We start from the raw sequence: 24,411 nt of genomic DNA, 5'->3' as shown, positions 1-24,411 counted from the left end.
TCCTTCTCGTTCCTTTGTCTCATCATCAGTATTGTCTTCTCCTTTATGGTGGCCACTTCTTGCCCCTCCCTCTCATCCTCAGTATAATCTTCGCCCTTATACACACGATCGGACAGTCTGACAACCGAATCCGTTGGATTTTGTCTGACGGATTTTGTCCGAAACTGTTGCATACACACGGTCGGACAAAGTTGTCGGAAAATTTGATCGTTCAGAACGTGATGACGTTATTTCGTTACGACGGAACTACGTTCAGGCTAGTAGCCAATAGCTTTGGTCTAGGAATTTAATCTGAGCATGCATGGCACTTTGTCCGATCGGAATTCTCTACACACAATCGAACAAAGTCTGATCGGATCATGTTGTCGGAAAGTTTTATAGCCCAGCTGGAAAACTTGGTCCGTTGGATACTCCGACGGAAACAGTCCGATGGAGCCCACACATGGTCGGATTATCCGTCAAAACGGTCCGATCGGACATTGTCCATCGGAATATCCGACCGTGTGTACAAGGGCTTATCCTGTATTGTTGCTCCATCTCTCTTCTCCCTCTCATGCTCAGTATTGTCCTCACGTTCCACTATGGCTCCTTCTCGATCCCCTCTCTCTCATCTTGTTCTCTCCTCCACTTGTGACCTCTTCTATTCCCTCCCTTTCATCTACAGCATTGTCCCCATCAATCACCTGAAAAAAAAACTTCTGCATGAAATTTGAAAAAAAAAAAAGTAGCAAACTTGAGTGGCAAGCCAAAGGAAAATATTCCCGATAGGACAAGTTTTTTTAAAGTGAACCGGTCATGGCTGAAGATTCAGTCACGTAGTTTAATAGAATGTAACCATTTATTGGCTTCTGTTTTTTCATAGTCTTTTGTACACTTATGCCGCGTACACACGATCGGAATTTCGGCCAGCAAAAAACCGATGAGAGCTTTTCATAAAAAAAATGCCACCGTGCGTACGCTCCATCGGAAATTTAGCTGGCCAAATTCCCGCTAGCAAAAATTTGAGAGCATGTTTTCTATTTTCCCGACGGAAAAACGTTCTATTGGAAATTCCGATCGTGTGTATGCAATTCCGATGCTCAAAAACTCACGCATGCTCAGATTCAACTAGGAGACGGAAGCTATTGGCTACTGGCTATTGAACTTCCTTTTTTTAGTCCCGTCGTACATGTTGTACATCACCGTGTTCTAAACAATCGGAAGTTGGTGTGACCACGTGTAGGCAAGACAGCTTGAGCCGAATTCCATCGGGATTCCTTCGGGAAAACCATCAGACCTTTTTCCAACCATAATTCCGATCATGTGTACGCGGCATTAGAAGGTGGAATACTGAGAGGTCGGGCATCTGTTAAGGCAGAGGTCTTCAAACGTTCTAAATGAAGGGCCAGCTTACTGTCCATTCAGACTTTAGGGGGCCGGACTTTGGCCAGAAAGGGTAAAAATTGTCCTGGAATCAGTGGGAGTAAAGAATGCAGACAATTCCTCCCCTAGTACATGTAAACATGTACTAGGGGGGAGAAATAGTGCCCCATCATTGATGTCAGCGGGAGGAATAGTGTGCTGTTGTTGGTGTCAGTGGGAGGAAATGTACTCCATTGTTGGTGTCAGTGAAAGGAATAGTGCCCCCATTCCTTGGTGTCAATGGGAGAAATAGTGCCCCATTGTTAGTGTCAGTAGCAGGAATTATGCCTCGTTGTTGGTGTCAGTTTGAGGAATAGCATCCATTTCTTGGCGTCAAGAGGACAAATAGTGCCCCATTGTTGGCGTCAGTAGAAAGAATAAAGAATTATGCCCCATCGTTGGTGTCAGTGAGAGGAATAGTGTTCCATTGTAGGTGTTGGTGGAAGAAATAGAGCAACATTGTTGGGGTCAGTGGGAGGAAAAGTGTCTCATAGTTGGTGTCAGTGGGAGAACTAGTGCCCCATCGTCTGTGTCCGTTTGAGTAATAGCACTCCATCATCGGCATCAATGGGCGAAATTGTGTTTTTTATTGTTGGTGTCAGTATTAGGAATTATGCCTCATTGTTGGCGTCAGTGGGAGGAATAGTGTCTTGTACCAATGGGAGGAATAGTGTCTTGTACCAGTGGGAGGAATAGTGTCTTGTACCAGTGGGAAGAATAGTGTCTTGTACCAGTGGGAGGAATAGTGTCTTGTACCAGTGGGAGGAATAGTGTCTTGTACCAGTGGGTGGAATAGTGTCTTGTACCAGTGGGAGGAATAGTGTCTTGTACCAATGGGAGGAATAGTGTCTTGTACCAATGGGAGGAATAGTGTCTTGTACCAATGGGAGGAATAGTGTCTTGTACCAGTGGGAGGAATAGTGTCTTGTACCAGTGGGAGGAATAGTGTCTTGTACCAGTGGGAGGAATAGTGTCTTGTACCAATGGGAGGAATAGTGTCTTGTACCAGTGGGAGGAATAGTGTCTTGTACCAGTGGAAGGAATAGAGTCTTGTACCAGTGGGAGGAATAGTGTCTTGTACCAGTGGGAGGAATAGTGTCTTGTACCAGTGGAAGGAATAGAGTCTTGTACCAGTGGGAGGAATAGTGTCTTGTACCAGTGGGAGGAATAGTGTCTTGTACCAGTGGGAGGAATAGTATCTTGTACCAGTGGGAGGAATAGTGTCTTGTACCAGTGGAAGGAATAGTGTCTTGTACCAGTGGGAGGAATAGTGTCTTGTACCTGTGGGAGGAATAGTGTTTTGTACCAGTGGGAGGAGTAGTGTCTTGTACCAGTGGGAGGAATAGTGTCTTGTAGCAGTGGTAGGAATAGTGTCTTGTAGCAGTGGGAGGAATAGTGTCTTGTAGCAGTGGGAGGAATAGTGTCTTGTACCAGTGGGAGGAATAGTGTCTGGGTACCAGTGGGAGGAATAGTGTTTTGTACCAGTGGGAGGAATAGTGTCTTGTACCAGTGGGAGGAATAGTGTCTTGTACCTGTGGGAGGAATAGTGTTTTGTACCAGTGGGAGGAATAGTGTCTTGTACCAGTGGGAAGAATAGTGTCTTGTGCCAGTGGGAGGAATAGTGTCTTGTACCAGTGGGAGAAATAGTGTCTTGTACCAGTGGGAGAAATAGTGTCTTGTACCAGTGGGAGGAATAGTGTCTTGTGCCAGTGGGAGGAATAGTGTCTTGTACCAGTGGGAGGAATAATGCCCCAAGGGCCAGATAAAGACAAGCAAAAGGCTGCATCCGGGCCCCTAGTTTGGAGACCACTGTGCTAAGGCAACATTGCTTGGACCCTAGCTGGACTTCGACTTGTTAGTTATATTTTTTCCATCTCTCCCATTGAAGAGGTTTCTCTTCACTTCTTGTCCTAACCCCTCACCTCGGTGTCCTAAAAAAAAAAAAAAGTTGGCTTTAGATACACTTTAACTCTAAGTTTCAGATTCTTCTATCACTGGAAAGTGGGAACATCTTAGAAAAAAAGTGGAATGAGGGGATTCCATTTGAAAAGCGGGTCCAGCTAACAGCTCCCCCCTGTTCTCGTCTTCTGATGAACGGCGTGTCGACGTCCATCTCGGGGGGTTCGACTCGGCGGCTTCCCAGTCTCGGTGGCCCGTCTCCATTGTTGTGTTAAACCTTTGCCACCTCGTCTGGCCGCCTCGAAAAAAAAAAAGGCCCATGAACTTGAAAGTTGGCGTCATGAAAGGGCCCGCCAAGCGAAGGATTAGCCTCGCCTGGCATAATGTGACTTTTGCTCAATTGAGTAAAGCGCGTCAGGGGGGCCCCTGGCGTGGCCCTGAACAGAACGCCGATTTGTATAGGCTTTGTGAATAGCGATCGGTGAATGGCGGGCGGTGAATGGCTGCCTGTGACACAAGCTCCAATGACTCTCCGTCCCAGTAACGTGCGGCACTCACACACAATTTGTTCCATTAAGTTGCTGACCTCCCGGGACTCGGCTTTGAAGAGGCCTCTCTCCTTTCATGCCGCCTTTGATAAAAGAGATTGTCAGGAGCCTTTTCATGTTGTCACTGACACAGCTCCTGTTATTGTCCGACCGTTTTAACCGTTTACATTCGGCAGCCTTTCTTTCTTTCTTTATTTATTTATTTCTTCTTTAAACATGGCAAACGTTACAAAGATTCGCTATGTGTTCTCAAGAATTTAAAGAATATGGGAACTTGCTAAAAGCTGAACCTCAAGCAGATATGGAGGACACAAATGAATGGAGCTCTGTACTCATTGATACATCATTTCATTATTTATTTATTTATTTAATTTTTAAACGTAAGCATTGCAAGTACCTGAGCTTTACTTGGTATCAGCCTCTGTGGAGTGGAGCTCAGACTGGGGGAGGCACCACGAGAAGCCCAGCTGGTGGAGAGGGTGATTGCCATCATACGCAGATAAGGGTTTTAGGCTAAAATCTTAAAAGAGGAGTACGGGAATCTGTTTTGTTTTTTTCTGGAATCATACTTACCTAGCTGGATGCAGCATTGGTCCTCTGCTGGCTCTAACACAGAGAACTAAGTGATCAAAGACCACCGATCGCTCGGTTCCCAGTGCTCGATGAGCAGAGAGCCGTGATTGTTAGTCACCGGCTCTCTGATTGTCTGCTCGATGAGCAGAGAGCCATGATTGTTAGTCACCGGCTCTCTGCACTGCCCCCCTTGCTCACTGGAGCGCAGAGCTGTGGAGCGGGTGGGGAGTGGGAGCAGCTTAGGCTGTCAGTGGTTTTCTGAGAGGCTGAGCCGAGTGTAGGTCCAGGCACATGGGTGGATCTCGACCATATGGTCGTGATTTTTCTTGAGCCTGCACCGGCTCTGTGACATCAACTGATTGTCTGCTCGTGAGCAGAGAGCCGTGATTGTTAGTCACCGGCTCTCTGATTGTCTGCTCCGTGAGCAGAGAGCCGTGATTGTTAATCACCGGATCTCTGATTGTCTGCCCGGTGAGCAGAGAGCCGTGATTGTTAGTCACCGGCTCTCTGCACTGCCCCCCTTGCTCACTGGAGCGCAGAGCTGTGGAGCGGGTGGGGAGTGGGAGCAGCTTAGGCTGTCAGTGGTTTTCTGAGAGGCTGAGCCGAGTGTAGGTCCAGGCACATGGGTGGATCTCGACCATATGGTCGTGATTTTTCTTGAGCCTGCACCGGCTCTGTGACATCAACTGATTGTCTGCTCGTGAGCAGAGAGCCGTGATTGTTAGTCACCGGCTCTCTGATTGTCTGCTCCGTGAGCAGAGAGCCGTGATTGTTAATCACCGGATCTCTGATTGTCTGCCCGGTGAGCAGAGAGCCGTGATTGTTAGTCACCGGCTCTCTGCACTGCCCCCCTTGATCACTGGAGCGCTGAGCTGTGGACCGGGTGGGGAGCGGGAGCAGCTTAGGCTCTCAGCGGTTTTCTGAGAGGCTGAGCCGAGTGCAAGTCCAGGCATGTGGGTGGATCTCGACCATATGGTTGTGATGTTTCTCGAGCCTACACCGGCTCTGTGACGTCAACTGATTGTCTGCTCGGTGAGCAGAGAGCCGTGATTGTTAGTCACCGGCTCTCTGATTGTCTGCTCGGTGAGCAGAGAGCCGTGATTGTTAGTCACCGGCTCTCTGTCTGCTCGGTGAGCAGAGAGCCGTGATTGTTAGTCACCGGCTCTCTGCACTGACCCCCTTGATCACTGGAGCGCTGAGCTGTGGAGCGGATGGGGAGCGGGAGCAGCTTAGGCTCTCGGCGGTTTTCTGAGAGGCTGAGCCAGAGTGCAGGTCCAGGCATGTGGGTGGATCTCGACCATATGGTCGTGATCTTTCTCGAGCCTGCACCGGCTCTGTGACGTCAGCCAATGACACCAACGGCCATTGACACTGACACCAACGGCCTGCTGAAAACGGGTCACCGGAGTGCAGAAGGAGCTGCGTCCTGTGATCCCCAGGAGAAGTGCAGCCGAACAAACAGGTAATTTTTGTGGGGTCTATTTATAAAACCTGGGAAAGTTCAGGTGTCTAAATTTATCTAGAATATAATCCGCACATTCGCTGACATTGGCCGGGAATGTTACCGGTATTTATACTGCAATGGATCTGATGCTGGAATATGTTGTGTTCAGTTTATACTGGTTACAGTGTATCCCTGGTCATTGTTACTGGGAGAGAAAGTGAGATATATGAAATGATAATAATACTGTGTGACTGTGGGGGGGATATTAGAGTGTAAGCTCCTCTGGTACAGAGACTGATGTGACTGGCTCAGTGTTCTCTGTACAGCACTACGGTATATATCAGAGCTATATAAATGCATAATAATAGGGACTGTGGGTGGATATTAGTGTAAGCTCCTGTGGTGCAGAGGCTGATATGACTGGCTCAGTGTTCTCTGTACAGCACTGCGGTACATGTCAGCGCTATATAAATGTATAATGATAGGACCTGTGGGTGGGCATTAGAGTGTAAGCTCCTCTGGTACAGAGCTGTGACTGGCTCAGTGTTCTCTGTACTGCACTGCGGTATATGTCAGAGCTATATAATTGTATCATAATAATAGTGTGTGGACTGTGGGGGGGACATTAGAGTGTAAGCTCCTGTGGTACAGAGACTGATGTGACTGGCTCAGTGTTCTCTGTACAGCACTGCGGTATATGTCAGAGCTATATAAATGTATAATAATGGGGACTGTGGGTGGACATTAGAGTGTAAGCTCCTGTGGTGCAGAGGCTGATATGAATGGCTCAGTGTTCTCTGTACATGGCTGTGGAATATGTCAGTGCTATATAAATAATATTTTTTTGCCATTTACGGCTTGTGTACGCAGTCTATAAATATATAATGTAAGTAGAGGGATGATATCGCAGGTGTGCTGTGGATAATGAGAAGCAGAAAGGGGTCCTGGGGGTCCCGGCGGGGTGGTGGAAGGTGTACAGGACTCCCACGCTCTTGCAGTTGCGTCGGCCTCACAGCGTTGCGGTTTGCAGCGCAGTCCTGGCGGTCCGGGATAACAGGCCCCTTTTCATCCATCTTGTAATGTACAAGCATGGCTTTCTGCCTTGTGGCCTGGCAGCTCATTATGGAGCCTCAGACCTGGAATGTTCCTCCACTATTAATGGGACCTTGTTTGCTTTATTCCTGACCCTCTGCCGTCCCCCCTTTCCACACACAGGAGCCTGTTGTTGGGGGGGGGGGGGACCCGGGCTCTCACCCTGTGGTTTTACGGGGTCCGCAGAATGTTAATGAAGTGAGCCAGGAGCCACCACAAATCACCTGGCCTTCACAGCTCCTTCCTACACAAAGAGGACCAGTCACCCCCCCAGAAAGCTTTGTTTTCCTGACCCATATTCAAAGCAGCCAATAAATATACGTTATTTGCATTTCTGCTTTTTTTATAGTGAGCTGCTGTACCTGCGCTGCAGGTTGCAGATCTCAACCCCACAGCTGAAGGAGGATTAGTTTGAATAGTTTTTCACTTGAGACGTTCATAATGAAATGTTATATTTGGGTACAGCACACCTACCCAAATCAGGAAATCACTTAACATGGTAGTGGCCATTTTGGACTTAAAGTAACGTCGCCGTCACAGGTGGTGGAATTCTTTCCGGTATTACAGAGAAGTAAGCCACTTTTGTGTTAGGAACCCCATCCTCCTTGCTTCCCCCCATCCTAGGAACCCCCACCCCCCTTATTGGTCCAATACTTGGAACCCCCACCCCCCTTATTGGTCCAATACTTGGAACCCCCACCCCCCTTATTGGTCCAATACTTGGAACCCCCACCCCCCTTATTGGTCCAATACTTGGAACCCCCACCCTCCTTATTGCTCCTATACTGGAAACCCCCACCACCTTGTCGCCCCCATATTGGGAACCACCACACCCTCTACTGCCCCTGTACTGGGAACCCACCTGCCTTAATGCCCGTATACACACCACACCCTTCTTACTGCCACCATATTAAGCACCCAACATTTCTTTATGAAGCTCTACTGCAAACCCTCCTTACAAACCCCAGTATTGGGTACTGCCACCCTCCTTTCTGCCTCCGAAAGAGGAAACCCCACCATCCTTATTGCACCTATATTGGGAACCCCCACCACCTTGCCGCCCCCATATTGGGAACCACCACACCCTCTACTGCCCCTGTACTGGGAACCCAAACCCTCCTTACTGCCTCCCATACAAGGAACCCCAACCTCCTTATTGGCCCCCTACTGGGAACCCCCATCCTCCTTACTGCCCCCAAACTGGGAACCCTCAGCCTCATATGACACCTCTACTGGAAACCCCCACCTGCCTTAATGCCCGTATACTGTATATAACACCACACCCTTCTTACTGCCACCATATTAAGCACCCAACATTTCTTTATGAACCCTCCTTACAAACCCCAGTATTGGGTACTGCCACCCTCCTTTCTGCCTCTGAAAGAGGAAACCCCACCATCCTTATTGCTCCTATATTGGGAACCCCCACCACCTTGCCGCCCCCATACTGGGAACCACAACACTCTCTATTGCCCCCATACTGGGAACCCACGCCCTCCTTACTGCCTCCCATACAAGGAACCCCATCCTCCTTATTGGTCCCATACTGGGAACCCCCACCCTACTTATTGCCCCCAAACTGGGAACCCTCACCCCCATATTACACCTTTACTGGGAACCCCCACCTGCCTTAATGCCACTATATTTAGCACCACACCATTCTTACTGCCACCATATTAGGCACCCAACATTTCTTTATGAAGCTGTACTGGAAACCCTCACCCTCCTTACAAACCCCAGTATTGGGTACTGCCATCCTCCTTTCTGCCTCTGGAAGAGGAACCCCCCACCATCCTTATTGCTTCTATATTGGGAACCCCCACCACCTTGTCACCTCCATACCGGGAACCACCACAATCTTTACTGTCCCTTTACTGGGAACCCACACCCTCCTTACAGTCTCCCATACAAGGACCCCCATCCTCCTTATTGGCCTCATACTGGGAACCCCCACTGACCTTATTGCCCCCATACTGGGAACCCACACCCTCCTTACTGCCTCCCATACAAGGAACCCCATCCTTCTTATTGGCCCCATACTGGGAACCCCCACTGACCTTATTGCCCTCATACTGGGAACCCACGCCCTCCTTACTGTCTCCCATACAAGGAACCCCATCCTCCTTATTGGCCCCATACTGGGAACCCCCACTGACCTTATTGCCCCCATACTGGGAACCCACACCCTCCGTACTGCCTTCCATACAAGGAACCCCATCCTCCTTATTGGTCTCATACTTTGAACCCCCACCCTCCTTATTGCCCCCATACTGGGAACCCTCACCCTCATATTACACCTATACTGGAAAACCCCACCTGCCTTAATGCCCCTATATTTAGCACCGCACCCTTCTTCCTGCCACCATATTAGGCACCCAACATTTCTTCATGAAGCTGTACTGGAAACCCTCATCCTCCTTCCAACGCCAGTATTAGGTACTGCCACCCTCATTTCTGCCTCTGGAAGAGGAACTCCTACCTTCCTTATTGCTCCTATACTGGGAACCCCCACCACCTTGTCGCCCCCATACTGGGGACCATCACACTCTCTACTGCCCCTGTTCTGGGCACCCTCATCCTATGCCCCCCCATGGCGGGCACCAGTGGCGGCTGGTGCTCAATAGCAGCAAGCAAGCCTGACCCCCTCACTCGCATGAACCCCCACCCCTCCCCGGTAGGGTTGGACGGGAAGGTGGCGATCTGTGGCATTATCTTAGGAGGCCGATAACGAGGTGGTGCTGGATCTGGGATAGGGCTCCTGAAAGCTGGAAGAGCCTGTTGCTGCCCCTCCACCTGCTGCTCCTCGCTGCACATGGCCCGCAGCTTGACGAGGGAAGAGTTGGGGCCATTGCTTCTCCTCCCAACCGAACAGGAAGCGGGTCCTGAGAACAGATTGGCTGGGAGTCCTAAGACTTCATGATTGGCTGGGAGGAGAAGCAGGAAGACATTTGCAAATATTCATTTGCTAATGTCACACAACTGGTTGGGTTCGGGGCTCACGGCTGGAATCCATGCGTCTGGTGCCCTGCATGTAGATTAGGGGCCGGGCACATTGATTAGAGGCCCCTAATGGAGTGGCCACCACTGCCAGTCACCCACCGTTTCCTTAAGGTCACCTCCTTTTACTGGACATCCCACTTTCTTACTGCCCCCTACAGGAAAGATACAGAGGACCAGAACAGTGACGTGTCTCCATACGTTCCCTGTATTTGGTCATGTGATCTGCGATGACGCTGTGGACCCGCGGGGGAGGAATCTCTATGCTGGGCTTTGCTCTCAGGATGCTTCCTGTAAAAAAAAAAAAAAAAAAAAAATAGGCTTCTTCCACTTTAGCACAACTGCAGTGTTACTTGGATTGTATTATTTCCATTGATTATATTTGGAGTTACTGCATAAAGCAGAAGATGCTACAGGTGCCTCCTCACCAGAGTCATTGTGTCCATGCGGACTTCAGTCAAGGTGATGGGACAGGCGCGGGATGACCATCCCCCGCCTCATCCCTAATTAATGGGCCCATTTGATGGATTGAAACATCGGCCGGGATGACATTAAAAATGTGTCCTGTCAGCACAGCGCTCTCGGACATCGCAGAACGTAGATTTCATTCGCCCTCATTAACCTTTGCAGCAATTCACCCAATTCCAACCCGCCGCCTCATTCTGTGTCACCTTTTATCTTCCTACAGAAGCAAAGTCAAGATCTCGGCCTTTCGTCTCCGAGCCCGGGGCACTGGACCGCGTACAGACCGCCCGCGCAGGACGCAGCTCGCAAAGAGGTAACGGAAAAAACAACGCTCACATTCATTAACTGCATGATGGAAATACAGGGGGGATGGGAAATATATGGAAAATTATATTTATATCAATAGAAATATCTATCTATCCTATCTATCTATCCTATCTATCTATCCTATCTATCTATCCTATCTATCTATCCTATCTATCTATCCTATCTATCCTATCTATCCTATCTATCTATCTATCTATCTTATCTATCTTATCTATCTTATCTTATCTATCTATCTATCTTATCTATCTTATCTATCTATCTATCTATCTATCTATCTATCTATCTATCTATCTATCTATCTATCTATCTATCTATCTATCTATCTATCTATCCATCCATCCGTCTATCTGTCTATCTATCTATTTCTATCTATCTCATAGATAGATATGATATGGATGGATAGATAGATAGATATGATAGAAAGATAGATAGATAGAGAGATAGATGGATAGATATAGATAGATAAGATAAGATAGATAGGAGATAGTTATGATATGGATGGATAGATAGATCTATCTATGAGATAGATAGAAATAGATGGACAGACAGACAGACAGACCGATATAGATAGATAGATAGATAGATAGATAGATAGATAGATAGATAGATAGATAGATATAGAGAGATAGATAGATATTAGATAGAGAGATATAGATAGATAGATCCATCCATCCATCCATCCATCCGTCTATCTGTCTATCTATCTATCTATTTCTATCTATCTCATAGATAGATATGATATGGATGGATAGATAGATAGATATGATAGAAAGATAGATAGATAGAGAGATAGATGGATAGATATAGATAGATAAGATAAGATAGATAGGAGATACCGTATATACTCGAGTATAGGCCGACCCGAGTATAAGCCGAGGCCCCCAATTTACCCCCAAAAAACTGGGAAACCTATTGACTCGTGTATAAGCCGAGGGTGAGATATGCCTGTCCATCCCTGTGTGTGTGTGTGTCCATCCATCCCTGTGTGTGTGTGTGTCCATCCATCCATCCATCCCTGTGTGTGTGTGTGTCCATCCATCCCTGTGTGTGTGTGTGTCCATCCATCCATCCATCCCTGTGTGTGTGTCCATCCATCCATCCATCCCTGTGTGTGTGTGTGTGTGTGTGTGTGTGTGTGTGTGTGTGTGTGTGGCCTTGTGTGTCCAGCCTACCTGTGTCCCGAGCGTCCGTCCGGTCCCGAGCCTCCGTCCGGTCCCGTCCCGTCCCGAGCCTCCGTCCGGTCCGGTCCCGTCCCGAGACTCCGTCCGGTCCCGTCCCGTCCCGAGACTCCGTCCGGTCCCGTCCCGTCCCGAGCCGAGCCTCCGTCCGGTCCCGTCCCAGGATCACCGCTCTTCGTCGGCGCCCATTCCCCTGTTCAAATGCTGCGCCTCCCTGTCTGTGATAGGCGGAACACAATTTCCCAGCAGCCTGTGTTCCGCCTATCACGGACATCGTCTCATCCTCGTCCGTAGTACGAAGATGAGACGATGTCCGTGATAGGCGGAACACAGGCTGCTGGGAAATTCAGTGTTCCGCCTATCACAGGCGAAGGCGGAGCCGGAGGCGCGGCTTTTGAATTATAGAATGGCCGCTGTCTGTCTGCTCGACACGCTGATCGAGCAGGCAGACAGCGATGACTCGAGTATAAGCCGAGGGGGGCACTTTCAGCCTCAAAAAAGAGGCTGAAAATCTCGGCTTATACTCGAGTATATACGGTAGTTATGATATGGATGGATAGATAGATCTATCTATGAGATAGATAGAAATAGATGGACAGACAAACAGACAGACCGATATAGATATATAGATATATAGATAGATAGATAGATAGATAGATAGATAGATAGATAGATAAATCTATCTATCTATCTATCTATCTATCTATCTATCTATCTATAAGATATAGATAGATAGATAGATAGATAGATAGATAGAATAGGGCCGTAAAGTATTTGTACGGAATTTCTGCTGATTGTGGGTTTTCTTCTCAGAGATAATTGTTGGGATTTTTATCTGAAGAACATTCCTATTTTCTATAGAGATCAGTGATGGGGGGGAGGGGGGAATAGAGGGGTTCAGATATAAAGGTCTGCGCTGGTGTAACAATTATTTCCTGGCTCCGGTATTTCACACTCCAGTGATATTTCTGTCTGTGAACGGAACGTTCCGATGAGTGAACTATTGTAAGATAAAATGACAAACGCGGCTACAAGAACTTGTACAGCTCGGAGAGATCAGCCGACAATGCCGCATTCTGGATCTGTCAGTTGTGCGCACACACTATGGACAGTAGGGGGCGCTGTGCGGTGACAGGGAGGGGAAGTCATTTGCTGTGATTGGACGGTCTGCAGCTGATGAAGCGGAAAGGACAGAAAATCCAAATGTCAATCAAGAGCTTTACAATGTTGCAATTGTTGGATATTATTGGTGAAAATTGTAACTTGTCCCCGAGAACCCAGATAACTAACATTTCTGAAGTCAACTTCATGCCAGAGTCATATTTTTATTTACTATACCTATTATATTATTATATTATATTATATTATATTATATTATATTACTATACCTATTATATTACTATACCTATTTATTTACTATACCTACTATATCGTAGTAATAGTAGTACTAGTAGTAGTGGTAGTAGTAGTAGTACTTGTAGTAGTAGCGGTGGTGGTAGTAATAGTAGTGGTGGTGTAAGTAGTGTAAGTAGTAGTAGTAGTACTAGTAGTAGTGGTAGTAGTAGTAGTACTTGTAGTAGTAGTGGTGGTGGTAGTAATAGTAGTGGTGGTGTAAGTAGTGTAAGTAGTAGTAGTAGTACTAGTAGTAGTGGTAGTAGTAGTAGTAATAGTACTACTAGTAGTAGTGGTGGTGGTAGTAGTAGTAGTGGTAGTAGTAGTAGTAGTACTAGTAGTAGTGGTAGTAGTAGCAGTAGTGCTTGTAGTAGTGGTGGTGGTGGTAGTAGTAGTAGTAGTGGTGGTAGTAGTAGTAGTATTATATTGTTTTCATTATATACCTTTTTTACTCCCAGTGATGTCATTACTGGGTCTCTGTGGTCTGCAATCCAGGCAGATCATGGCTGGTGGGAGGGGCCAGCAGGGTGCATAGCTTCCTGAAAACATCACAACCCCCCACCTCGATGGGCATGGGCACTGCCATGGAGTGCACAGCATTTAAATGAGGTTTAGAGGACATTGAGAATTCACAAATCGCTTAATTGGGGGATGCCCCAAACCTGAGCGGAAGTTGTGGATGATGTGCGACTTGCTCTTTTAAAAGTAACATTATTTATATGCAATCAGCAGCTAAGATCTGTTATTTACCAGTGCTAAATGACAGATTCCTGCCAGCTTCTGTTTGTCAACAAAACAGGGAATCTGTCATTTAGGGGGGGTATCGCAAACACCTCTAAATGACTGATCCCTGCTGGATTCTGTTTGTAAACAAACCAGGAAATCTGTCATTAGCTGCATCATCACCACCGCCTCTAAATGACAAATCCCTTCCAGCTTCTGTTTGTCAATAAACCAGGATTCAGAGGTATCACAAACACCTCTAAATGACAGATTCCTGCCAGGTTCTGTTTGTAAACAAACAAGGAAATCTGTCATTTAATGGAGGTATCACAAACATCTCTAAATGACAGATCCCTGCTGGCTTCTGTTTGTAAACAAACCAGGGAATCTATCATTTATTGAATCATCACCATCGCCTCTAAATGCAACCAGTGGCTAGGATCTCTTATTTACCAGTGCTAAATGACAGATTCCTGCCAGCTTCTGTTTGTAAACAAAACCAGGGAATCTGTCATTAGCTGCATCATCACCACCGCCTCTAAATGACTGATCCCTGCCAGCCCCTGTTTGTCAACAAAAGAGGGAGTCTGTCATTTAACGGAGGTATTACAAACACCTCTAAATGACTGATCCCTGCCAGCTTTAGTTTATAAACAAAACAGGAAATCTCTCATTTGATGAAGGTATCACAAACATCTCTAAATGACAGATCCCTGCTGGCTTCTGTTTGTAAACAAACCAGGAAATCTGTTATTTAACAGATATCACAAGCACCTTTAAATGACAGATCCCTGCCAGCTTTAGTTTATAAACAAAACAGTAAATCTTTCATTTAACGGAGGCATCACAAACATCTCTTAATGACAGATCCCTGCTGTCTTCTGTTTGCAAACAAACCAGGGAATCTATAATTTATTGAATCATCACTATCCCCTCTAAATGACAAATCCCTGCCAGCTTCCGTTTATCAATAAACCAGGGAATCTGTCATTTAACAGAGATACCACAAAGACCTCTAAATGACAGATTCCTGCCAGCTTCTGTTTGTTAGCAAACCAGGGAATCTGTCATTAGCTGCATCATCACTGTTGCTTCTAAATGGCAGATCCCTGCCAACCTTTGTTTGCAAACAAATGGGCTGGGGATCCTGAGTGACAGGAGAAATAATTTGGTCAATTACATTATTTGGGACCCCCGCCACTGTGTTTACTTGCTAGTGGCACCAGGGGATCTGTCATTTGAATTGGGAGAAGCAGCATCTGAATATCTCAGGCTACGGCAAGTCGTCCTTCAGATGGGTCCACATCTCCAGGCATTGCTCATCGTGATTGGCATTCATTTATGTTGATTGATGTTGGACTAACATTGGGGGGGACATGATTCCGATAAGTCCCCCTTGGAGACTTCCATATCACTTTTGGGCGTATCCTTGTAAAGCACCCTTTAAATGTTGAGGGCATGTGGCTTGGTATGGTCCAGGAGGGGGCGCAAGCTTGCTGAACCCTCTTTCCTGGCTCCCTAGGCTGTATGATTTTTGGATAATTCCACAGCTTCTCCATAGAATATATTTATTTAAGCATTTCAGCAATAACATCATCCAAAAAGACTGACACGTTTCGGCCTTAGGCCTTCATCATTTGCTTTTGATGAAGACCTAAGGCCGAAACGTGTCAACATTTTTGGATGATGTTATTGCTGTAATATTTAAATAAAGATTTTCTACGGAGAAGCTGTCGAGTTGTACTTTTCTATGGATCTTTTGTGAGCTTAATTAGTCCGGGGCAACAACTACTCTACACACCAACTATACTATATAGCGGTAGAGCTTGGGTGAGTTTTTCTCTAACTTGCCCATATATTGACGAGCCACTTTACACGGAGACTTGGGCCCAACCACGGGTTGCGCTTACGGTGCCATAAATTGTTAACGGCAACCCAAGCGCGGGTAGCAGACGCACGATTTTGCTGCGGGACGAACAAGCGCGCCAAAATGCTCATTGAAAAAAAACACTCCATGACCAAAAAAAGGTTTTGGAGCTACTCCAGGGCACTCGTTGTGTGTAGGACAAGTCCATTCAAGCGAATGGGCTTGGAAAGAAAGAAAGAAATGGCGGCACATCCAGAACTTCTGATTGCCTTTTATTTTGCTTCACAAAGAGACACCAGACTGTGGTCACGTAGACGCGTTTCACACATACATCTTGTGCTTAATCATTAATGATTAAGCACAAGATGTATGTGTATTAATGATTAAGCACAAGATATATGTGTATTAATGATTAAGCACAAGATGTATGTGTGAAACACGTCTACTTGACCACGAAGACTCGTTTCACACGTCTGCGTGTGTAGTCACGCGTCTACATGACTACTTGGCCTGCATAGATGCATTTCACACATACATCTTGTGCTTAATCATTAATGATTAAGCACAAGATGTATGTGTATTAATAATTAAGCACAAGATGTATGTGTGAAACACGTCTACGTGACCACGAAAACTCGTTTCACATGTCTATGTGTGTAGTCACGTAGTCATGCGTCTACGTGACCTACGTAGACGCGTTTCACACATACGTCTTGTGCTTAATCATTAATGATTAAGTACAAGATGTATGTGTATTAACGATTAAGCACAAGATGTATGTGTGAAACACGTCTACATGACCACGAACACTCGTTTCCCACATCTACATGTGTAGTCACATAGTCACGCATCTATGTGACTACTTGGCCTACGTAGACGCGTTTCACACATACATCTTGTGCTTAATGATTAATGATTAAGCACAAGATGTATGTGTATTAATGATTAAGCCCAAGATGTATGTGTGAAACACGTCTACGTGACCACGTAGATGCATAAAACGCATCTACGTGTGTAGTCACACGTCTATGTTATTACGTGACCTACGTAGACGCGTTTCACACATACATCTTGTGCTTAATCATTAATGATTAAGCACAAGATGTATGTGTATTAATGATTACGCACAAGATGTATGTTTGAAACACATCTACATGACCACGAAGACTCGTTTCACACATCTACGCGTGTAGTCATGTAGTCACATGTCTACGTGACTATGTGACCTATGTAGACGCGTTTCACACATACATCCTGTGTGTGTAGTCACGCGTCTACATGGCTACTTGGCCTGCATAGATGCGTTTCACACATACATCTTGTGCTTAATCATTAATGATTAAGCACAAGATGTATGTGTATTAATAATTAAGCACAAGATGTATGTGTGAAACACGTCTATGTGACCACGAAGACTCGTTTCACATGTCTATGTGTGTAGTCACGTAGTCATGCGTCTACGTGACCTACGTAGATGCGTTTCACACATACGTCTTGTGCTTCTTAATCATTAATGATTAAGTACAAGATATATGTGTATTAACGATTAAGCACAAGATGTATGTGTGAAACACGTCTACATAACCACGAACACTCGTTTCCCACGTCTACATGTGTAGTCACATAGTCACGCATCTATGTGACTACTTGGCCTACGTAGACGCGTTTCACACATACATCTTGTGCTTAATGATTAATGATTAAGCACAAGATGTATGTGTATTAATGATTAAGCCCAAGATGTATGTGTGAAACACGTCTACGTGATCATGTAGATGCATAAAACGCATCTACGTGTGTAGTCACACGTCTACGTGATTACGTGACCTACGTAGACGCGTTTCACACATACATCTTGTGCTTAATCATTAATGATTAAGCACAAGATGTATGTGTATTAATGATTAACCACAAAATGTATGTGTGAAACGCGTCTACGTGACCACAGTTTGGTGTCTTTGTCTTTGTGAAACAAAATAATAGGCAATCAGTTCTGGATGTTCAGCCATTTCTTTCTTTCCTTCCAAGTTTCCCACGGAGGCGGGCCGGGGGCCAGCACTCTGCAAGATACTCCGATCAGCCTTATCTCTATACGCCTAGAGCCGCGGTTCTTTTTCTTGTATAGAAGTGAATGAGCTGCCCTAGGTGCGTCGGGGGCGTTCCTGCTGAGCTCATGTGTGAATGGGGCCGCAGCCTCACCTTGTGACTTGCTATGAAGCTACAGCCCGATCGCCGGGGGAGAGGGAGACTGGGGAAATGCCCGCAGCAGACTGATGACTAGGCCTAGGCAGAGTCGCTGATTGGAGAGCTTTTTTCTGAACAGCGTTGCGCTTGCTGCAGAGTGAGCGACGGGTCGACTTTAACCCTTCGTCTGCTGGGCTGTCACTCCATGCCGTAGTCGGCTCTGTAACGATCGGGACATGTTGGTGTTGGCCGGGCACTTAGTACAGGAAGGCTCGCCTTGCCAAGTTCAGAGTATGCGAGCCAAAGCTAACACCGGCCTGACTTATATACTGAGTGTCAGACCACAGAACCCCCCCCCCCCCCCCCCCGCCACAGGAAAAATAACATTTCACTACATAGCTGTGTACATAGGAGCGTCTACTGTACACGGCGGAGGGATGGACGCGGTCACATGACTCCAAGCTTGTAGCCGTTTTTTTTTTTTTTAAGTTGTGGTTACCTTTTTTGAATTAGGGCCACATTGCACGGCGACTTCAATCTCGGAGATGTAAAGAGACCCTGTCACCTGCTTAAAAATTTAATAAAAAAAATCCCTTGTCTGTGCTGGCCCAGCTCCTCACCCCCCACCTCCCCCTTCCCTCACCTCCCTACATAACCTTTCATTGGAGCTATTGGGGGGGGAATATCAAGGGGCATCAAATCCAAGATGGGCGGCACTCGAGCAGCGGTCTCGTGGCTTTTTCGAGGCCCACCAGTCTTTTACGGGTTAAAGAGGAACTGCAGTCTGCTCTCACATAGAGGAACAGTTTGTAATAAAAATAAATAAAAACATCTTTTGCCATTCTGAAGCTTCCCTCCAATCACCACCGCATATTATTTTATATATACTGTGATTCGGTACTTGCCAAATATGCTGCAGGAATCTCCCTCCACTGAGTCTGGCTGCAGCCATTTTTGACTGCGAGCAGCTGAACCTACTGCCTGCTCACTTCCTGGATTTACACAGACACACAGAGGCACGCCTTTCGGCTCTGCAGCTCTCATTGGTCCTCTTAGGACTCACCCCCCCCCCCCCCCCCCCTCCTGGCAAACTCTCATGAGAGTGAAAGAGAGAGAGCTGTGTATGATGTCATATATCTAGGCTAATGACCAGACAAGAAACAAGAAGTGGGCTTTATAAGGGATTTACTGGCAGAAAAAAAAAAATGTTTTACTATCCAAAGATAAAACAACAACAAAGGCAAAAGTTTTAATAGATGGAGAGATGAAAAAAATGGCGGAAGTTCTGCTTTAACAACATGCTTAGTTTATTTTAACCTTTCCTAACTATATATATATATATATATATATATATATATATATATATATATATATATATATATATATATCTGTATATATATCTGTATATATATAGATAGACAGATAGATAGGCATATATATATATATATATATATATATATATATATATATATGCCTATGTGTGTGTGTGTGTATCTATATATCTATTTACCCTACTATATTGTCAAAAGTATTGGGACACCTGCCTTTACACAGACACACATGAACAGTAATGACATCCCAGTCTTAGTCCGTAGGGTTCAATATTGAGTTGGCCCACCCGTTACAGCTATAACAGCTTCAACTCCTCTGGGAAGGCCGTCCACAAGTTTAGGAGAGTGTCTATGGGAACGTTTGACCATTCTTACAGAAGCGTGTTTCAGGCAGTGATGTTGGATGAGAAGGCCTAACTCGCAGTCTTCTCCCATAGACCTAATCCCCTAGTCACAAGACCTTGTCCCATAGACCTTAGGCCTAGTCCCCTAGCTCCAAGACTGTGTCCCATAGACCTTTGACCTAGTCCGCTAGCCCCAAGACCTTGTCCCATAGACCTAAGACCTAGTCCCCTAGCCCCAAGACCTTGTCCCATAGACCTAAGACCTAGTCCCAAGACCTTGTCCCATAGACCTTAGACCTAGTCCCCTAGCTCCAGGACCTTGTTCCATAGACCTAAAACCTAGTCCCAGGACCTTGTCCCATAGACCTAAGACCTAATCCCCTAGTCACAAGACCTTGTCCCATAGACCTTGGACCTAGTCCCCTAGCTCCAAGACCTTGTCCCATAGACCTAAGACCTTGTCCCATAGACCTAAGACCTAGTCCCAGGACCTAGTCCCCTAGCCCTAAGACCTAGTCCCCTAGCCCTAAGACCTAGTCCCCTAGCCCTAAGACCTAGTCCCCTAGCCCTAAGACCTTGTCCCATAGACCTAAGACCTAATCCCCTAGTCACAAGAACTTGTCCCATAGACCTTGGACCTAGTCCCCTAGCTCCAGGACCTTGTCCCCTAGCCCTAAGACCTTGTCCCATAGACCTAAGACCTAGTCCCAGGACCTAGTCCCCTAGCCCTAAGACCTAGTCCCCTAGCCCTAAGACCTAGTCCCCTAGCCCTAAGACCTTGTGCCATAGACCTAAGACCTTGTGCCATAGACCTAAGACCTAATCCCCTAATCACAAGACCTTGTCCCATAGACCTTGGTCCTAGTCCCCTAGCTCCAGGACCTTGTCCCATAGACCTAAGACCTAGTCCCCTAGCCCTAAGACCTAGTCCCATGACCTTGTCCCATAGACCCAAGACCTAATCCCCTAGTCACAAGACCTTGTCCCATAGACCTTGGACCTAGTCCCCTAGCTCCTGGGTCTTGTCCCATAGACCTAAGACCTAGTCCCCTAGCCATAAGACCTTGTGCCATAGACCTAAGACCTAGTCCCCTAGTCCCATGACCTTGTCCCATAGACCTAAGACCTAATCCCCTAGTCACAAGACCTTGTGCCATAGACCTAAGACCTTGTGCCATAGACCTAAGACCTAATCCCCTAATTACAAGACCTTGTCCCATAGACCTTGGACCTAGTCCCCTAGCTCCAGGACCTTGTCCCATAGACCTAAGACCTAGTCCCCTAGCCCTAAGACCTAGTCCTATGACCTTGTCCCATAGACCTAAGACCTAATCCCCTAGTCACAAGACCTTGTCCCATAGACCTTGGACCTAGTCCCCTAGCTCCAGGACCTTGTCCCATAGACCTAAGACCTAGTCCCCTAGCCATAAGACCTTGTGCCATAGACCTAAGACCTAGTCCCCTAGTTCCAAGATCTTGTCCCATAGACCTAAGACCTAGTCCCCTAGCCATAAGACCTTGTGCCATAGACCTAAGACCTAGTCCCCTAGTTCCAAGATCTTGTCCCATAGACCTAAGACCTAGTCCATTAGTTGCCTAGTTACCTACTCCTAGTCACCTAGACCTCGACTCCTTGCAGTGTGGTTGCAGCTCTACCGCAAGGAAGGATTTTTATTTTCCCTGGAAGTTCAACTTGAAATCTCTTAGCAGCGAGAAGATTGAACAGATGGTGTAGCCCCAAATCAGAGGGGTCCAGGCTCCCAAACATTTCAGAAGAAGCTCGGCAATGGCAGTGACAGGTCTACTTTGTAAGAAAAGAAAGTCGAAACGCCACTCGGGAAATCGCCGGGGACAACTCAGCAAATCCACTCCACTTTCCTTTAAAGGGGAACTCTGACCTTCCAAGAAGTGCTAACCCTCAGGGGCAGCCATGTTTGTCTCTTCCATCCAAAGAGGAAACTGATCAAGGTGTCTTTCTATCTGATGTCAGTCTGGAGTCATTTGTGACCGTCATCAGGAATACATTACACAGCGCGCCGTGAATAATTCATAGTATTATGCAGTAACATTGGCTGTGCATTTAGAATGACATGAACGGAAAATCAATCTCATTAATGAGTAAAGACTTTGTGTTAACCGTCGCCACGCCGGGCAAGAATCAAACTATGGCTAGACGTAGATGGCTCATCATTAATGGGCCCAACGACGCACAAGATCCTCCTCTACTGGTAGAAGGAGAGACTTCCTTCCCACTGATTATAAGCTCATGTTGTGCAATGCATTGATTTCTCTTTGGGTTACCGTCCACGAGGGGTTAAACCGCGCGCTCGTGTGCTATTTCTGTCTCCTGTAGCCAGAGCAGACAGACTCATTAAAGTCAAACTCTGTGGAGTGAAGGCTCTGCCATGGAAAAAAGCAGATTTTAAGAATTTATTTTAAATATTCTTCACTTTTTTCTGTCCTGATGCAAAGCGTTTATTATCTCCTTGCTCAAAATAACTGCTAAGAGGGAAGGAATTATAGCAGGTTACATTTAGGGGTTACAAAAAAATTGCATAGCTTTTCACCCAGCGAGAGCACATTCATTCTGTGCAAATAAGGGGAAAAAATTGAATGTTATTAGGCTATTTCCTGTGTTGGTCGAGTGTTTTCTATTATCTTATAATGGGAAATTATACATTTGGCCACTAGATGGCGCTAAGAATCTTAGGAAATGCATTATTTCCAGTTTTATATCAATGGAGACCTTTTGACCAGCACAGGAAATAGTCTGTTTTGTTTTTTTTGTCCTCATTCAAGAATGAAGGCTCCTGTGCTTTCACTGGAAGAATTGCCATGCAAGCTTTTTCTTTTTAATAAATACAAATCCTTAGGGCCCTGGTGCAACCTGCAGAAACGAATCTGTGATTCTCTATAGCCCTTTTATAGTGCTAATCTCTAGCAGTCTCATGTAATATGTCTTCAGTCTATGACTGTCTCCTGAAGCATATCCTCAGTCTCCAAAACCACCTATAGCATGCCCATGGTCTCTTACCATCACTGGTATTGTGTATGCACTTTCTTTTGTAATATTTCTGCAGTCTCTGACCATCTTTTGTATCATGTCTGCAGTCTCGGACCATTTCTTATATCATGTCTGCAGTCTGTGACCATCTCTTATATCAATACCTGCAGTTTTTGACCATCTCTTATATCATGTCTGCAGTCTGTGACCATCTCTTATATCATGTCTGCAGTCTCTGACCATCTCTTATATCATGTCTGCAGTCTCTGACCATCTCTTATATCATGTCTGCAGTCTCTGACCATTTCTTGTATCATGTCTACAGTCTCTGACCATTTCTTGTATCATGTCTACAGTCTGTGACCATCTATTACATCATATCTACGGTCTCTGTCCATCTCTTGTATCATATATGTAGTCTCATATCCTGTAAACATTCTCTGACCATCTCTTGTATCATATCTACAGACTCTGACCATCCCTTGTATCATGTCTGCAGTCTCTGACCATCTCTAATATCATATCTACAGTCTCTGACCATCTCTTATATCATGTCAATAGTCTATGACCATCCCTTGTATCATGTCCCAAATCTCTGACCATCCCTTATATCTACAGTCTCTGACCATCTCTTATATCATGTCAACAGTCTCTTGTATGATGTCCACAGTCTCTGACCATCTCTTGTATGATGTCCACAGTCTCTGACCATCTCTTATATCATGCCACCAGTCTTAGACCATCAATTGTATTATGTCCAAAGTCTATGACCTTCTCTTATATCATGTCAACAGTCTATGACCATCCCTTGTATCATGTCCCAGGTCTCTGACCATCTCTTATATCTGTAGTCTCTGACCATCTCTTATATCATGTCCACAGTCCCTGACCATCTCTTATTTCATGTCCACAGTCTCTGACCACCTCTTATATCATGTCAACATCTATGACCATCTCTTATATCATATCTACAGTCTCTGACCATCTCTTATATCATATCTACAGTCTCTGACCATCTCTTGTATGAGGTCCACAGTCTCTGACCATCTCTTATATCATGTCCACAGTCTCTGACCATCTCCTATACCATATATGCAGTCTCTGACCATCTCCTGTATCATGTCCATAGTCTTTGATTATATCCTGTCGTGCATCTGCTGTCCCTGATAATGATATTCACTGAATACTATGTGTGGCCCTTTGGTGATGTCAGGGGCCTCACCTGAGCCCCCCCCCCCCCCACCTATATCAAGAAAGTTGACCAATGACCATCGAACCTTATGGTCAGGGTAGGGTATAAAGGCTATATATATATATATATATATATATATATTGCAATAGTAGTATACTACAACTACCAAACCCAGACAAAATGTAACTTTCTGACTATTGCTACTTCTATACTTCTATTGGAAAGTTGCTACAATGTATCCTTATTCAGAGCAACGTCCAACCATCAGCAGACATCTAGTGATCCAGTTCCAGTTCTCTCTACTGTATAAATGCTATAATCAAGTAAAAAAGAATAAGCTGTAAATCAAGTACCCCAACCCCCCTCCCACCACTCCCACCGCTCCCTACCCTTCTGCTAACGAGTGTCTTTTTAACAGATGCTCTCTGATCCGCCATACCTTTTATTGCA

At 45.9% G+C, this 24,411-nt stretch overlaps 1 protein-coding gene across 6 annotated transcripts in view; it reads left to right on the top strand.

The window, feature by feature from the left end:
- The window catches only part of CNTFR (ciliary neurotrophic factor receptor), a 756,323-nt gene that overhangs the window by 406,734 nt on the left and 325,178 nt on the right, over nt 1-24,411 (top strand). For all 6 annotated transcript variants that reach the window (XM_077474629.1, XM_077474624.1, XM_077474626.1 and 3 more), the window contains one exon: nt 10,643-10,732. In XM_077474629.1, the coding sequence (XP_077330755.1) occupies nt 10,643-10,732 (90 nt within the window). The remainder of the gene's footprint in view (nt 1-10,642; nt 10,733-24,411) is intronic.

This window comes from Lithobates pipiens, unplaced genomic scaffold, assembly GCF_037356315.1.
Source record: "Lithobates pipiens isolate NorthernLeopardFrog02 unplaced genomic scaffold, aLitPip1_a1.2 Scaffold_97, whole genome shotgun sequence".
Classification (NCBI taxonomy): Eukaryota; Metazoa; Chordata; class Amphibia; order Anura; family Ranidae; genus Lithobates; species Lithobates pipiens.
Note: the sequence above shows the minus strand (reverse complement) of the source record. Positions and strands in the feature narration are given on the sequence as shown.